Source organism: Caloenas nicobarica, chromosome 2 (assembly GCF_036013445.1).
Source record: "Caloenas nicobarica isolate bCalNic1 chromosome 2, bCalNic1.hap1, whole genome shotgun sequence".
Lineage (NCBI taxonomy): Eukaryota > Metazoa > Chordata > Aves > Columbiformes > Columbidae > Caloenas > Caloenas nicobarica.
In genome coordinates this window covers 140,278,680-140,295,419 of record NC_088246.1, presented here as the reverse complement: position 1 = coordinate 140,295,419, position 16,740 = coordinate 140,278,680, and the positions used below count along the sequence as shown (strand labels likewise).

At 40.1% G+C, this 16,740-nt stretch overlaps 1 protein-coding gene across 7 annotated transcripts; it reads right to left on the bottom strand.

The window, feature by feature from the left end:
* Window positions 1–915: 915 nt before the first annotated feature.
* On the bottom strand, window positions 916–16,611 carry LOC135986112 (RING finger protein 151-like). Of its 7 annotated transcripts, none has more exons than XM_065629918.1 (10): window positions 15,331–15,358; window positions 14,512–14,623; window positions 12,050–12,163; window positions 11,271–11,445; window positions 10,908–11,133; window positions 9,616–9,755; window positions 7,654–7,816; window positions 6,321–6,441; window positions 5,360–5,602; window positions 916–4,516 (listed from the first exon to the last, which is right to left on the bottom strand). In XM_065629918.1, the coding sequence occupies exons 5-9, from the start codon at window positions 11,111–11,113 to the stop codon at window positions 5,366–5,368; spliced, it is 867 nt and encodes a 288-aa protein (XP_065485990.1). In that variant the 5' UTR covers window positions 11,114–11,133; window positions 11,271–11,445; window positions 12,050–12,163; window positions 14,512–14,623; window positions 15,331–15,358; the 3' UTR covers window positions 916–4,516; window positions 5,360–5,365. The 7 variants fall into 7 exon arrangements, with proteins under 7 accessions (XP_065485990.1, XP_065485989.1, XP_065485986.1 ...); XM_065629917.1 differs by lacking the exons at window positions 14,512–14,623; window positions 15,331–15,358 and adding exons at window positions 14,074–14,207; window positions 14,339–14,481; XM_065629914.1 differs by lacking the exons at window positions 14,512–14,623; window positions 15,331–15,358 and adding an exon at window positions 16,472–16,611.
* Window positions 16,612–16,740: the final 129 nt, after the last annotated feature.

Sequence of the window (16,740 nt, the reverse complement as noted above, 5' to 3'; positions counted from 1 at the left end):
ACAAATTGTGTGCTTTTTTTTTTTTTTTTTTAAAAACTTCCAAACTCTTCAGCAACTCTGCAGTCTCTATTGCTCTATACCAGCTGCAGGCCCGATGCAGGTGGATGGGCACAGGCACATGAACAGGTTCTCTGCAAGCGCGTGTGCTGCGCTGCGCGGGGGTGACGTGCAGGCTGTCACGTCAGCGTTTTCCCCGCCGAGTAACTCCTGCCACCAGGTGCAAGAAGGTGCTCGAGCCCGTAATGGCAGAGCACTGGACACAGCAAACGCCTGCTCCTGCGTCCTGATTGCTCGTGTTTAAGCAAATGCACCCCCTAGGTTACAACTTCCGAACAACGCTCTGGTTTTCTTATTTGCTCATGTGTAGGGACATGGTTTAGTGACAGTGTTAGGTTAACAGTTGGACTCTGATCATGATGGTCTTTTCCAACCAAAATCATTCTATGATTCAAATGCCACTTGGGCTCCTGCAGATATGAAAAAACCTGCATTAGGGATGAGATCCCTTCAGCTGATGGACAGTGAAGTGATTTTTCCTTTCTTGCCAGTTCATCATCCTGCTGGCTGTGCAGGACTGGAATGTCACACTCTTGGAGTCCTAGAGTTTTCAACTGCTGCTAGCTCTTCACCTTCATAACAGCTGCTCAGCCCATTCAGAAACGCCCAGTCGTGAGGCAGGAGAAAAATCCTTGAGGAAGGAATAGCATTTGATGGAATACCTGCCTTTATTGCTGTATAGTGCCTCTGTTTGGCAAAACACAGCCGCACCTCCTCCACTGCACTGACCCTACAGTATAGTTTATTCATGACCTCCCCCACGGTGCAGCCAGCATACCCACAGTTTGCTATTTCATCTAATAAAGAGACTCAGACTTCCCTAACAGAAAGAAGTGAAACAAACTTAATTATGCTAGAGACTACTTTATTAATCCAACTTTTATACAAAGTGTACTTCAAAGTGGTACAAATAGTGTTACTGTTTTACAGACTAGAGATTAAGATCTGTTAAGCACTGTTTTATCCTTCTTGTGTATATAAAGGTAGAAAATGTAAATAAATTGGCAGTGAACCACAATGCTGGAAGACAGTTCAATGTTTATTTGTTAATAGAAAGTTGCATAGAATTGTAGGTCTTTATAAAGGCATCTATCTCCGTGGTAAAATTTCCCTGACCTATCATACTTCATCCAACCAGCAGTATGGGAGAAAGGCAAGGCTGCTACTGCTCCGTTTAAATACTGTCCAGCACTTCCATGTAGAAAAGCACCATTCCAGAAACATCCAAGAGGACAGTGCATAGAAAAATGTAACTTGCAAGGCTGCCCATTTCTGTAAATCTGAGGAACTGTTTGCCACCTGGGATCTACTGATACATTAAACTTCTTATAAACACCTAAGAACATTTGAGATAAAACCACTTTTGGCCAGTCAAAATACTTCACTATATTAGGTATTTTGCTTGGCTACGTAATTGTATTCCCTTTTGTGCTGACAAGAAACTCTTGTACATATGTGGTACTAAATTAATTTCCTTCATGAGACTGTTAATCTAACACTAGAATTGTACTAACTGAAAGCTGCCTCCTGAATTAGTAAGTCCAGCAAATTTCTTCCTTGCTGCTCCTGCACCCAACTCAGATGCATTGTTCTCAGTTCCACACCTTTTCTTGAAACTCATCTAAACCTACGAGAAGCTCCCCCCAAAAATTGCTGTTCCTGCTCCAGACAAAATAATCCTAGCAGCAATGATCCATACTGGCCAAGTCCATTGACAGGATTTTGCTTTGGGAGGAAGTGCAGGTGAACAAAATGCAGATTTAATGCTGAAGGAAACAGAGGAAACTATTTTGCCTTGAATTTGACCTCTCAAGTGGAAAAGTCGGTCTAAGTGAACTAGATTACATGTATTTGTAACTGGCCTCTTGTGTCTTCAGAATAAATATCTAAATGTTGATTTCTTCCAAAGGCAAACTTACCACTTGCTTTGAAATATTTTTTAAAATATATCCTTAGTGTTATTTTTTTTCACCCAATTTAATGTAGCAGAAGGATTTGCTCAACTCCTTGTAATAGCTTGTAGTCTCACATGCTTTACTTGCTCTCTAGGAGTTGTGTTTGTGAATCTCCCAGGTTTGGTACTATTACATTTCGTACCCACTTAACTGCGGATAAAGATTTAATCTCCTTTTTAACTGTAATGCTGTGTTAATTGTAATGGCAGCAGTCGCTGCACAGGCTGGTGTGGCTGCCCCACGGCGCTGGGGCTGAGGGAAGGCAGCCGGGCTGCACGCTCTTTCTCTCCACTCCCCGAGCTCCACAGCCTTTGCTCTCCCTCTTTCAGCCACAAAGTGCTATTAGAAGCAACTAAAAATACAACTGTTTGCTCGGTTACTGGTCCACTGGAGTAACAGTTCCACCTGTGAGAAAACGGAACTGATTGAAGTGTGATTTAGTATGAGAATACCAACACCAGTAATTCAGTGCTGGAGCCCTCCTGTAATGCACTTTTAGCAGTGTCTCTCATATAATCCTAAAATACGGTCTTCACTTACACCAAGTCTACTACAATATTTAGACCCTTTGATTTTATAAAAAGGATTAACAAACTATTTGAAAGAAAGAAACAAAAAAATCCCTTGTTTCTGCCAGCGGCTATTTAGAGCTGCGTAATATATGAGACTGGAAAAGCTGAAAGTAGATAAAATATTATCATAATGGGCTATTTAATTTTCGCCTAGTTAATTATAACACAGGTAAAATGATGACCACACTTCAGCAAATGCCACCCTGTAAGTGGTTCATCAGCAGAGGAAAATATTAGGTGCAGAACAGTTTATCAACACAGAGGAATGGGATTAAGCTTAAATCAACGGGAGGGATCTGATGCTATTAGCTACTTTGTGCCGATTTAAAATACCTCTGCAAGGGCTTCTTGGCTGCTGAAGGAAAGCCGAGCTGACAGGTCATTCTAGCAGCACGTGGGTCCAAAGTGCTGCCGCATTTCAATGCTGAAAGTTCGGACTCCAGAGCTGACAAGTAGAAGCTACACAGACTGCAGAGCAGAAAGTCCTTCCTTACCACCTAGAATGTGTTTTCTCACGTAGTTTCATGTCTGTCACTTAGGGGACAGACAGCAGACCAAATGCTAAGTAAATATGAAATAAACCCTGTTTCCCGTTCTAGAAGGCATTCAGTCATAAATATGAGGGTGAAATTCCTAAAACAAACAAATGCAGAGATCCCATTATGGAGAAAGCACAGAGCTAATAACTTGCTTTTTCCAGTGGTCAGAACAGAAAAGATCGGGCGACCACTTCTGCCCTCCAACTTGGGAAAGATGATCCAGCTCAGATCTGAGTTCTACAGGATTTTGAAGTTTTTTCTTCTTTCACATTAAGCAAAGCAGATAAAGTCACATCACAGAACCACACAGTTACAGTACACAGAAAAGCACCGATTGACTCTAATAGCGTGAAAGCTGGTGTTGCCAAGAAGCTCCAAAATTAGTGTGAATGCTGAAATAGAGGCACAGACCACAGACAGCAACAGCTTGCTTATTTAGAACATAACATAATAAAAGCATTCTTACTTCCTACCTACAGCTTTAATATGCACACTGATACACGTAGATTGACCACTGAATGTTTAGTGTTAATGAAGGTCTTCCCAAATTATAGCTACTGTTTTACTGTTTCAGATTGTTAAATATGGCTGCTTAAGAGATGTACTATGTCATGAGTTAGTGAGACTGCTACAGTGACCTAATACTGCCAATGATTATCATTTAATCTTGAATATAAGGACTGAAACCAAGTAAATATTCGGACATAACTCTTCCTATGAATGTTTTCTTTCAGAAAATATAAAACAAACCAACTTTCACAGCCGAGTTATTTGTCAGATTTTAAATGCACAAGATCTGAATGTGTGCACATCTGCTTCAATGATAATAATGCAGGTTAGAAGGATTTATTAATGCCTGAAATTAAGACAGCTCTGACCACAAGTCTTCGTAATGCAGTGTACGCGCTAAAGAAGGTGGCTGCCTCTCTCTTTGGTTATGCCGTTAGCCATAAAAGCGTTGCTCTGAGTGACAGCGAGGCATGCACAGTAATGTATTTGCTTTCTAAACGACACAATTAGCTTATTCAGATTGTTGCACCTGCACATGTTTTCCTGAAAGTTCAAAACTGATTTAGCATGTTCAGGAGGCCAGGTTCTCCCTTAGTCACTCCACTGAAGAGCTGCAACGGAGGACAGAATATGGCTTAGTTACACCACAGAAAACAACATGGACAGGCTGTGTGAGAAGTTTAGAGAAAAGTCCTCGAACTGTACAGACTTCTTACGCAGTCCTTATGGACAAATGCCCCCTTGCTTCAGTATTTGTGGGTCTGTTAAAAAATCCTAGTTCTTACACGATTGCAAACTTGAGTACTAATAAAGACGTCCGGAGTCCAAGAGACTGTGCAAATATTCATCTGTTGTGGATATTAATGTTCAAGTGGCCTTAAACCTGCCAAAAGAAAATTAAAGATACTCTAGGTATTTATATATGCTTTAAAGATACTGAGTATCGAATGGGATGGTCTCAAGCTTAAAGAACTTTCACACATAAAAAGCTTCAAATTTTTAAATAAAATAAGATTCCCTTGCACAAACTCCAACTTACTCACACATTTATTGAAAAGGTTTTAGACCACTCTGTTGCCTTGGGTTTTAGTATTAAAGCGTGTATCAGCCTGGGAAATTAGAGAAACTCTAAAGTAAAAAGTCAACCTCACCTGAAGCTGTTACACAGCAGTTGAATTACAATTTAAAGTGCTTTCTCTCCACCTCTGAAATAGACCTTCCACAGACTGTAAGCAAGCAAAATCTACTCATTTCTATTACTGACTTACTAATTCTATTATTGACTTTTTCCCCAATTAAGTATGTCCCAAATGTCATTACTAATGATTGCATTTTCTTTCTGTTCCAAGTCTAAGCATAAACTAGATTTTAAACAGACTATAATGGACTAGGAAGGAAACAACCTTTAAGTATCTTTGACTTTAAAAGGCTCTGGCTTTCAGGCTTGAAAGACTCTTGTAAATAATGCACTGAAGAGACAACAAATCAAGTCTCCTTCCCCATTTTTATGGAAACATTAGTTAAAAATGTATTTAGTTTTAATGCCCAGTGTTCCCTAAGAAAAAAATTCCCCATCTGTTTTTATGCCCCAAGAGGAAATAAAAGTAGCAATCTAGATTTTAAAATAAATCAAGTAAATCAGAAATGATTTACCAACTATTCACAGAAAGTAGAAAAGTTTGCCAGATGGTTCCAGAAATCAGAAGAAAATGCTTTTTGAGCTTACTTCTGTTTAGATAACTGTAACTTCCCGAGGTTTTCGTTTGACGCTCTCTAATCGTGTCAGAGGGCGGAAATTTGTTGACTTCCTGCTTCCTTCTGTAGTAGTTAATCGACAGTCCTTCTGCAGCCCCCTCAGCAGCTCCATTAACTCCCGTTTTTCCAGCTCTGCCTGCTCCAGCTCCTGGCGATGCTGTCTCTCTGCAGCCATCAGAGAGCGTACATCTGACATCATTCGTGACATCTGACTCTGAAACGCAAATACAAATTTACTGCAGGAAACAAACTCTTTTCTAATAGTGGTAGTATGAAGTTGAACTGGCAGAGTGATGGATTATAAAGAATAAGCAACACTGAAATAATTTTTTGATAGTGGAACAAATGTAAATTTGAAACAGAATCCAGCATTCACCTTCAGAATGGTCTTGTTTCAAAGACTCAAACAGAGTTTTCCTGAAAGTGCAAAAAGTTTCTTTTGAAGTATAATAAGAAACAGTGGCTTTACTCAGTTGCTGCTTAAATTTTCTGTTTCAAGATCCCAACCAAAATAAGGTTTTGGTTATGTTCCGATACGTTCTTCAAGGATTTAACATCAAATCCAGTAAAAATAAAAAATGTAACTATAAAGCTCATCCATTGCTTTGGGCTTTAGAAATCATTATTCTGTGATATAATAAGAACTGGATGAATGTAAAGATGCAGTCCTTGCACAAGGGTACCCAGGTTAGCTCCAATGCATTTGAAGCAGGAGAATCGCAGGAATACAGTAGTAATCTAGATTACTCAGCTGACTTTTCACAGAGCTACTCAGCCTGGCAAAGCACTGTGCCAACGCCTCTTCTGCTTCCCATACTTAACCTAAGTCTTGCCTCTATGAGACTATAATTACAAAATAAGAGAATACTACTGGCAAAAGCAAAAAGCTAGACTGATAGAAGGAAAAAAGAAAACAAAATGATCATATTTACCTTTAGTTCCTCAATTTCATTTTGCAGAATACTTTCTTTTTGGACCATATGCCTTCTCTGTGAATCTAACCTTGACTCCATCTCATGTTTTGCCTCCTCCACTCTGCAGATCATTTCTGACCTAAAAAGTTTATTTCTCCTTGGTAAGTCTTGTAAGCACAGAAAAAAAGAGATTTTCAAATTCCAGAAAGCCTTCTTGCAGCCAAACAGCCCGATCTGACTCCCATCGTACTCTACAGGACACCACTCTAGAGGCATGATAGTACTATTTATTCATTTAAATAAAACTAACATAAAAAAGCGCATGTACCCAGAGGGTACTAAAGTGACCATGCACAGCCTACATATGGGACAACTGTATCATATTCCTGAAGCAATTCTATGAGCTCAAGAACATCTGTTTATGACTTTAAATGATTTACTGCCTTTTACCTATAGTGTACGCCTGCTTAGTACTACCAAACACATGCAGTCAAGGTAAGAAGTGTGAATACTATACTATGGCTAAACACGTAATCTTGTCACTTTTATGGTGGACACTAAATGATGGTATGCAGCAAACTATCATAATTCACACAGCTTCACAGCCAAAAACTTGCTCTCCCTGCATTAACCTCCTGAATTCAAAACCCAGGTAGCAGAATCCCTTGTGTCTCAGTGCATTTAAACCAGATTTGAGCCTGACTTCCCAGCAATGTTCAAGAGCAGAAGACAGACAGTGAGTTGAAGGATAGAAATGGGAAGGAGCATGGGAAAGCTGGAAAATCACAGAAAGCTACAAAAACATATATGTGAGGAAAAAGGATGCCAGTAAGAAAAGTCATATTCACCAACTGTTATGAATCTGCCAAGATTTTAGTAAAAATTGAAAATTACATCCTCAGAGGCTTAATCTACCCGTCTGTACCTGCCAAAATAATTAGAGATTTTTATCTTCTGGATCTGTAAGAATATAAGCTAAATATAATTATTAAATAATGTGACTTTTGGTCTGTAACATGCCAGTGAAAAAATGAAACTGCCAACTTCAGTCCAGTTCTTGTTACGTATTTCATCATTTTATATGGGCAGCTCACAGTCTTGTTCGACAACATGAAATGGTATTTTAGGATTTATAAGAACTTGGACCCACAAAAAAAAAAAAAAGCAAAAAAATCAAAACAGTAAGAATTTAAAGTTATGCTGACACATAATACTGCTCTAGCCCATTACTATCAAGTAATTAATAGACTATTTAACACATACCAAAATCCAGTGCTAGCATTTGAAGTGCTTTATGCAGTGACTTTAGGTCCAGACTAACACAAACATCAAAGAAACAGAAGATTTGTACCGAAGTAGTTCTAGCTCTGTTCTCAGCTCTGCCACACAATTATGCTGTGTGTCTTCTGCACTGAGAATGGTGTAACCACAACCATTGGGGCATTCACGGCTCCGATATTCACACACTGCCAGGTGACCATCTAAGTTACGTCGTTCGATCTGAACTGTGCAACCTGAACAGGGAACAGTAAGGTCAGTAAAGTAAGCCAGTCATTTACAACTAACAAAAGCATTTTTATTAATTCCAAACAAAAACAAGCAAACAAGCTGCAATCTCTTAAGCTAAGCAACTGTGAACCTGTTAAAACAATGAAAAACCTGATTTCTTTAGAATACAAAATGCAATAGTTTTAACACACATACTAGTAATAAAACACTCTTAAAAAGTCATATTAATATATCTGTCTATTAACTGAAAATACATATTAAAAAGTAGGTATTTTCTGTGCAGTCTTCTGCTGCTGGTCTGGCATTAAAGAAACTTCCATAATGACAACAGTGATGCCAAGCTAAGACTCCAGCAGCTTGTCTGCACTTCTACCACAAACCGCAATGACTGGAATCAAAGAAGAAGGCACATGTGTAAAAACAAATTATGTACCACATTTAGAAAAAAAGGTTCGAGGACATGTAGCAAAACTGCGGGTGAGATGGAATGTAACCTTGTTTTCCTCAACATTGGTTGGTCCTGTGTGTAACATACCAGACCACATAAATAAATAAGAACATGCATTTATGAACATTTAATAACTGAACATTTCCACAGAAATTCTAGGATACAAACTTTACAAATCTGTAGTGATTAAAAGTAAAATGTAAGGAACCAAAAATGAACACTATATAAATTATTGCTACATTTAACACTCTAAACTTGAAGTTCGTATTCTTAACGTTTAATCTTTAAAGCGCTGTTTGCTGTAAAACACACATTGAATTTGAAGATGAAATTGAAGTGAGAAAACGGAAATAATGGAGCAGTGAAACTTGCCAACAAACCACACCAGGAAATTACAAAAGACAGCCCTTTAGAAGAGCTTTACTAATAAATATAATGATTTGTAATTGAGGTACTCAAAATATACTCTGATGTATTCTTGAGGAAGAGTTCAAGAACTGTGAGAGCCCTCACAGGCTGCACGGCAGACAGCAGAGACAAGGTTTGGTAACTCTGTAAATGCTGCTGTTTTGGTAGAAAGAAAACCAGGTAAATCTGAAGCATCAGTAGGAGTCACTTACTGCTGAGAGGAAGAGTAACTTCCAGTGGAGCAACTCGAGCACCTTGATCTTCTTACAATTAATTACAATGGCGGACTTGACTATGCCCTTAGCATCATTAATTAGAAATTAACTTTATCTAGGAACATATGACATTACGAATAAAATCAACTGGGAAGTTTTACCAGGATGTTCCTTTTTAGCCGTATGTTTCTTCCTCAGGAGGTGTAGGTTTGTTTTAAATAAAAATCTTAACATGAACACAACAACTCTAACCATAGTTTAGCTTAAAACAATTCTTATTTCCAATATATGTTTTTGTTAAAACCACAAGACAGAGTGAGCGGCTGCACAGGCAGCAGGTAACTGGATGTTTTATAAATAAAGTGTGACCCACTAGCGTTCTGTAGGTGCTACGACTTGATTGAAGAATCAAAATGAGCAGTCAAAATTGAAAGACAACCTCATAACTTGACAGAAAGCAAAACAAACACACTCCTGTATTTTCAGAAATTTGAAGTCCAGCATACTCATTCATTTTGGTTAGTTCTTGGATAAAAAAATGTTGCTTATGAACATAATTGCCATAAATTGGTAATACATTTTGTTCAAAAAGACTGCTGTAAAGAGTAGATCAAGCCAAAGCTTCGAATTTCTGTTTGGAAATAATAGCCATTATTGCCATTCTGTTGACAAAAAGACAACAAACACATGTTTTCTGAATATAAAGGATTCAACTTCTTTGAATGTCACTCACCAGCATTGGAGCAACGTATCTGACTGTATTCACACTCCCTTTCGTGCCTGTCTATAGACTCCAGAGAACAAATCATTTCACAGCCATACTCTCTGTTTTTGCAATGTAGCTGAAGACGGTTTAAATCATTTTTCATATACCTACATGCAATAAAAAAGAAATATTCTTAAATCTGGAAACATTGTTGAAAAATTTGGCAAAAGAAAGTAAGATTCTAATCTCCATTAGGATAAATTGTGAATAACGTTTAATATATATATTTTGTTTGTTTAGAATTCGAGTGACTATATCGGAAAAGAACTGGCTTAAAAAACCCCAATGTTAATGGAAAATTCAGTCTCCAAAATTAAATGTGCAAAGGAAATCTTCATTTTTGAATAATTTTTTAACTGTGACCTTTCACTAGCTCAGCAGGTATTACCAAGAATAAACACTAGGGCTACTTGTTCATCATTTAAGTTTTGTGTTTCTAAACACGTCAAACCAAACTGACTACAGTGAGTACAGACAGAACAATCTATAAATTAAACTCCAGGGTTCTGTCTACACTGTACCTCACCTTTCCACACAGTAAAATCTCACTATTAACAAAAACACTGGAGTACTAATGGAGTTAATTCAACATCTGTGGCTGAAGGTTTTGGACACATAACTGTTAATCTGAGCAAGATTAGACAATGCTGGGGTTAATCAGCAAGCAGTGTCTACTGGTGAAACTCTGTGCTGGCAAGAAATATGGAAGACACTCATGGAAACAGCCTGCTTTACGTGACAAGATGGCGCAAGCCAGGTATTTTACAGCTAAAGACCTTTTTAAAAAAGTATTTGAAGGCGAGAGGTTTGGTTCATCTCTACAGGAATTCTTCATTACAAACCCCACTACAGTATCTAGGTTAAGACTGAAAAGAAAACCAGAAGATATACAGTGTTCAGTGACTGTTGTCAAAAGTTGCTTTGCCTGCTTTCTCTAACAAAGTATGGGAAAGTTTTGGTGCTGGAGAAGACCTGTATTCAGAATAATATCCAGAGAGATATCCAAAATCAGCATTCAAGATATAAAAAGGTGGAGAACAAACAAAGCAGTCTTTCTATTTTGAAATCTTAATACCTTGAAAGTTAGTTATAATAAATAGAAAATGCTAATGCTTTCATGCAAGTAATCAGTTTCTGCCATAGGCATATTGGATAAAGACAATTTGAATGACAGTAAATGACAAGAGATGAAACTGTACAAGCAAAGTGAGAAATCCTAAATTTGTGCAATTTCAACATACAGCGAGATTATTGTATACCTGTAGAGAGGTCGTAGCAAAGATACATCAATCATTTGTCTGTCTTCAGGGCAGTTGCTGTGATGAACCAGCCATCCATGTATACAAGCAGTACAGAAAGCGTGTTCACAAGGAGCCTGTAATGGATCTTCTAACACATCACGGCAGATGGAGCATAATAGCCCTTCATTGACGTAGCCAACGAAACGCTCAATATCATAACCCATGCTCTCCACACACCTTCAACCTGTTAAAACGACACAGAGAAATAAAGCAGCCTGTCCTGAATCTGTGTGGTTAGATTAACAAACAGGCCTGGAAGCAGTTCTAGAAATATGGAGAACGTGAATAAAGAACTTCACAGACGAGAATGCAAACACTTACTTTGGAGATTTAAGTAAGAATTTGAAGACTGTACTGCTGGATGTCAGAATTCAATCTTTGTATCAAGATTCTCTGAATTCTGAAAGCAAAGATATTAGCAGACAGTTGAGCTGTTACTGAACGTAGTTCTAGCAGCCACTGTGGAACGTCCAGTTTCTATTTACTTGAATTCTACCTGAAACAGAAACATCATAGAAGTTCAAATGCAAATGTTTGCTTTCCAGTTTAATGTCTTATATGGTGCCTAACAAACTTTCAAAACAGTGTCCTTACAGACAATAGCTGTGGCACTTTCAGCCAGCAGATTTTGTATTTATGAACTACACATCACTTAACATGTTGCTTTCATACTGAAAAAAAGGCTAAGATTCTTGACTCATTGTAGACTTCCATTCCAGAGGGAACAGCACGAAATCTCCACATGTGTAGGGAAATACTTAATATTCAGGAAGAAAAAGATGCCAAAACTGCAGCTAACGCTGAAATCATGAGGAGCTGCTGTCTTCTCCTGCATGGTCTATTTTATAAAACTGAGTAGCCTTTAAATGGATTTGAAAGCTTTGTGAAGAACAGGCAATCCGCCTTCACCAAAATCCTATCATGAAAATCCTAGTAGAATTTGGTAAGACTCCACAGAACTCACTTAAAAGAATATGGTTTAGGCTTCACATTCCTCCTTAACATACAAAATTACTTTTGTAACCTTACTGAGACTCATGAGAGAGGTTTTTGTTAGTTATGAGGTTTTGTAAATAAAACAGAAAAAGAAGACATCCTACCTTTTTAGATTTTACTACACATACATATAGTTTATCCAAATACTTCAGAAACGGTTTCCTGATCAGTAAGACACGTAATACTTCCTTCGGTTCCTCTTCACTGCTTTATTGTGCCTATGAGAAAAATGAGAAAGAAAAAGGCTCAGTAGCATTTCCTAAGTTACCAAGTCTATGTCTAACCAGTCAGCTGCTGAATAGATACTGTCTTAACAGTCCATTAAAACAAAGCTTTCCAAAGCCAGCCACTGCAAAAGCTACAACTGAACACAACAGAACTGACTAGATTAGAGGGGAAAAAAACCCCATCAGTCTTTCTTTCAGTTATTACTGATGCAGATATTTATCACAAAACTGAACACCCTGCTGCTCTTTAACTTTGAAGCCTTCTGCCTAGGTTTGTAACATTGAAGAAAACAGAATTCAATATTATTTAAAAGTAGCAAGTGAAACCTGGTAAAACTATATTCCTTAAAAAGATGAAAGTTTCTTATCTAACCTGGTTTTATCCAGGCATGATATGCAGTTTATTTTTAAAACACTGCTATCACAGTCAAGTTCACCGTACTGACAAATAACATTGCTCTGATACGTAGCATAACTAAAGTTGTTCGCTTAAAACAAAAAATTTAAAACTATGTCATCACTTAAATCCCCGAAGTTGATATCTATCATTTGCAATATGCCATTCAAAGAGAATCTCAATCTTAAGTGGAACTGTGTCAGAACGACCTCTAAGAACTAATGTCAAATTTTGCTTTCAAGGGAAAAAAAACTTCGCAATTCCTCTTCATGAATACAAAACTAGAATTTATATCTTATATTTATCTGAGTATCAAAGCATATCTTCACCAATTATGAAAGGTGCTTGTGTTAGAAGGGTATTTGCTAAGGTTAAAGTTAATAAAACCTGTAACAACACCACCAATAACAGAAGTAAACATGCATATACCCAAATGCAAAGCACATCAACCGCTACATGGTTTCCATATCGTGCTTTGTTTCTACTGATATTTTTATTGCACAGCCAACACCAGGGCTTGCAAAGATGCTTGAGCTGCCTTTAGATAAGCTGGGACACGGACCAGCCGGGTGACCTAGTGACAGCATTACCACAGCAGCAGGGAGTGCAATCCACACAGGCTCCTGACAAGGTCCCAGGCAGATTTCACACGCTGCATTTACCTCTGTGCTTCTGTGGCTACATTGTCACCAACACAGAAACTAAATTTACAAGTATCTGGGATATGTTATTCCTTCAGCCACAGCATGGTCATTCTAGGTCTTAAAAGAGTCTGCTCAAGAAAATACCATATTATGAAGATGATAATTATTTTTACACTGTTGTTTCCTTGTATGTTTTTAGAGGTCTTCTACAAAGACAAGAAATTCAAGACTTTGCTAATTCAGCGTGAACGCAACGAGCATTGTTTGCACAAAGCTGTAAGGACAGCAAGGACCACAATGGAAGGTTTAAAAAGTGCACGACAATGCTAATTATCAGTAGCAGATTGTGAAGTCAGCTACTATTTCCCAATGCTGATGAAAGCATTGAAACATATGTTTATGCTGGAGGACTGTTAAACAACATAGACACATACTATAATTTGAATTGTTAGCCTAAAATTTTGATCTGGCTTGGTGGATCCCAGAGGATTCAGCTTTTACAAAACCTTCATAAATATATAAGATTCGTCAATAAAACTGAGCGTTTTTGCAGTCCTAGGGTTTCCGCTCTACTGGAACTGTGGATGCTATAAGCTACATTTTGCACACAAGTTGCTGATCCCCGAGCACTAAGTCTTCAGGACACTTTTCTCTATATTTTAGCAAGTTTGATGTCTATCACAATGTAGTAAAGAGTATTTTTATCAAGCATAAAACAAAATCTTTATTTGTGCTTGACAGAAAAATTCAGCGCAACAAATCTATATCTGTCTAAAGCCCCAACCCAAACCAGAGTTCAAATAGGGAGTGGATGGGAACTTTGAAGCAAAAAATACAATCAAGGGGGTTTCTGATGAGACCTTTAGTATGCTTTCAAGACTAATGTTGAAGCAGCACCATCCCACACAGTGTCAGAATCCTTGTGGCTTTGAGTCCGAGACCTACGACAACTGTCCCTGAAGTCCAGGACTTCTTCCAGCAGAAATTTCCTGACCTGACAAAATAGAGCTGTTTTATCTTCTGACAACTTCAAGAGATGCACTTCAGTCAACAGATAAGCAGAGGGAGAGCACTGGATGAATGCCACGCACTCTAGCAGTACAGATCATTTTACTCAGTACTTACATCACAAAACGACATAATTTTCAACTCCTGCTTTTCCCCAGAAACCTCTCTCTTCTTGACTTGGCCTCAAAACCTCTTCTTCTATTTCTATTACAATTCACTGATTGTCACGCATTTTTTGTTTGCACCTGCAAATGACATTATTTATCACTGCTTCCCCACATTCAACTAACATCTCCAAATCTTTCCTTGTCTTTGGTTTCTCTGGTCCAGAATTTTGCCCATCACCTGGCCACTACCAGCGACACTGTACACAAGGATATCTGGAATTTCCGGGTGCCAAATCTGGAAGGCAGAAAAAACACAAACTATTACATGCTATTTGCTTTCCATTGTTTCACATGTATTTCATTTCTCCCCATAGTTTTTGACAAGCAAAAATCTCCTCCAGATTTCACAGGTACTATACCATTTTTAGTAGCTGTCATTCCACTTTGTTTGCCAGGCAGATGCACACCTAAAACCAGCCTTGAGCTATGTGCTGCCTTCAAACACAGATTTTGTGTGGGTACAACAACAGGGTGAATACTGATGGGATGTAGTTCCCAACAATATAATGGCATAGCTTGCTACATGTCTTGATGCCAATCAAAGCTATTCCATTGTAAAAAACAGGACACTGAGATCAGATGAGTGACTTGCATTTATTCATCAACAGTAGTTTCTGATTTTAAAAAACTGTTTATTTTTGACATGACAAAACAAAGCATAACTGCTTGAAGGGCTGGAGTGAATCATAACAGAATTACAGATGTGCATCACTAAGACAGCATTTTCAGAAGTGTCCTGTGGCTGGAAAACAAACAATTTATGCAAGGCCTGGGGATGAGGTAACATTAAAACGCTTGCTTCAGCTTCTATCTTCATGAAGATACACTGTCCTTTAAATCCTGCTATACAGAAGCAACGTCTTAGGCTGTCTTATGTCACTCTGCCACAGTCACCATAAGCCACCTTCAACCCAGCATTAATACCCAAAGATGCAGACTCACCCCTTCAACTGTGACAGTACAAGCTGCTTCTACAGTGGTAGTGATGTATCATACTGGGTAAATGACCTGTGTCAAAACTGAACTGAATCTTTTGACAGTTGTCCTACAGTAGCCCAAGTCAACCTATCTGCTAATTAATGTCCTCCTAGCCTCCCTCTACTTCTTCCCTTGAATTGGTTAGAACACTTCACTTGTCCCTTTCCTGAACTGGCTCAGATAACTAACCATAGAGACAACGACCTGCTGATTTGCTAGGCAAGATTTTCTTTGTAGACGGCTCAGCAGAAGCTCCAGTGACTGAGAAAGAAGGGCAAGACAGGCCATGGGAAACTGCAGCCAGGGCAGAAGGGACAGAAGGACACAGCGGTGGCTGTGGTTCAGGCTGCTACAGAGCTACGCCCTCAGCTCAGCTCCCCACACTGGTATGCTGTGGAGCCTCACAAACATTTGTGTAAGAGAACAGGAACGGAAGAGGACAAGAATGAAGGGATAATTAATACCAGTTTACACCGATGTAAAAAACTGACTTAACAAAAGCTTCGATAATAACCAGCACAAGATATACAATTAGTTTAAGTCCTATGCCTTTACCAGGAACTACCTAAGAAATCGGAAACGACTTTGACGAAGAACATTTTTACATAACACTTCCACTTGCTGTCTCGCTGCAAAACCTACTGAAAACGGAGCGACACAAACATGCATCTCGCAGACCCGCTGCCGGGCTCCCAGCGGCTGGACTCGCTGCAGAGCCGAGCCCCAGGACAGCAGCTCTCCCCAGAGGCTCCGCTGTGCAGGGGGCTCTGCACGGGCCTCGGGTCGGGCCTGGGCGGGCTCTTCGGGGATGGCCAACGACCGTGGTCACAGAGAACGAAACCGGCCTGGAAGCACCTGGAGCAGCAACGTAAGGCCGAGCAGCCGCCCCGAACTGCTCACTGGGACGGCAAAGCCACCGCCGGGCCTGCCGACGGCGGGCGACCCCTGGCAAGCGCCAAGATCCCCGGGCAAGGCCTCCCGCTGCACGGCCCCGCTCCGCACAGCCGTCCGCCCCGGCCCCGCTGCCCCCCGCAGGCGGCCCCGGCCCGGCCCGGCCCGGCCCGGCCCGCAGGCGGCCCCACGGCGGCCGCAGTCGCCCGCTCACCCGCTCACCCCGCCCGGCGCCGCCTCGCCCCGCCGCCGCTCGCCGTCGCGAAATCGAGGTTGCTTTTGCGGCCACTCTCGCTTGACGGCCGCGCGGCGCGCGGCAGGAACGCAGCCTCTCCGCCATGCTGCGTGTGGCACGAAAGGTCTCGCGCGTGCGCAGCTCCCAACGGCGCCGAGAACCTCCCGCGGACCCGCACTGCGCACGCGCACCTCAACGTTCTCCCCCGGCGGGCGGGCCGGGCGTGCGCACGCGTGCTCGGCGGGAAG

Bases quoted from the DNA above. Each gene is read 5' to 3' on its own strand.
- LOC135986112 (XM_065629914.1), bottom strand. From the start codon at position 11,113: ATGGGTTATGATATTGAGCGTTTCGTTGGCTACGTCAATGAAGGGCTA. The intron at 7,817-9,615 runs GTGAGTGACATT...TTCCCTGTTCAG, and splicing joins GATACGTTGCTCCAATGCTG to GTTGCACAGTTCAGATCGAA. The intron at 6,442-7,653 runs GTACAAATCTTC...TAAACTTTTTAG, and splicing joins ACAGAGCTAGAACTACTTCG to GTCAGAAATGATCTGCAGAG.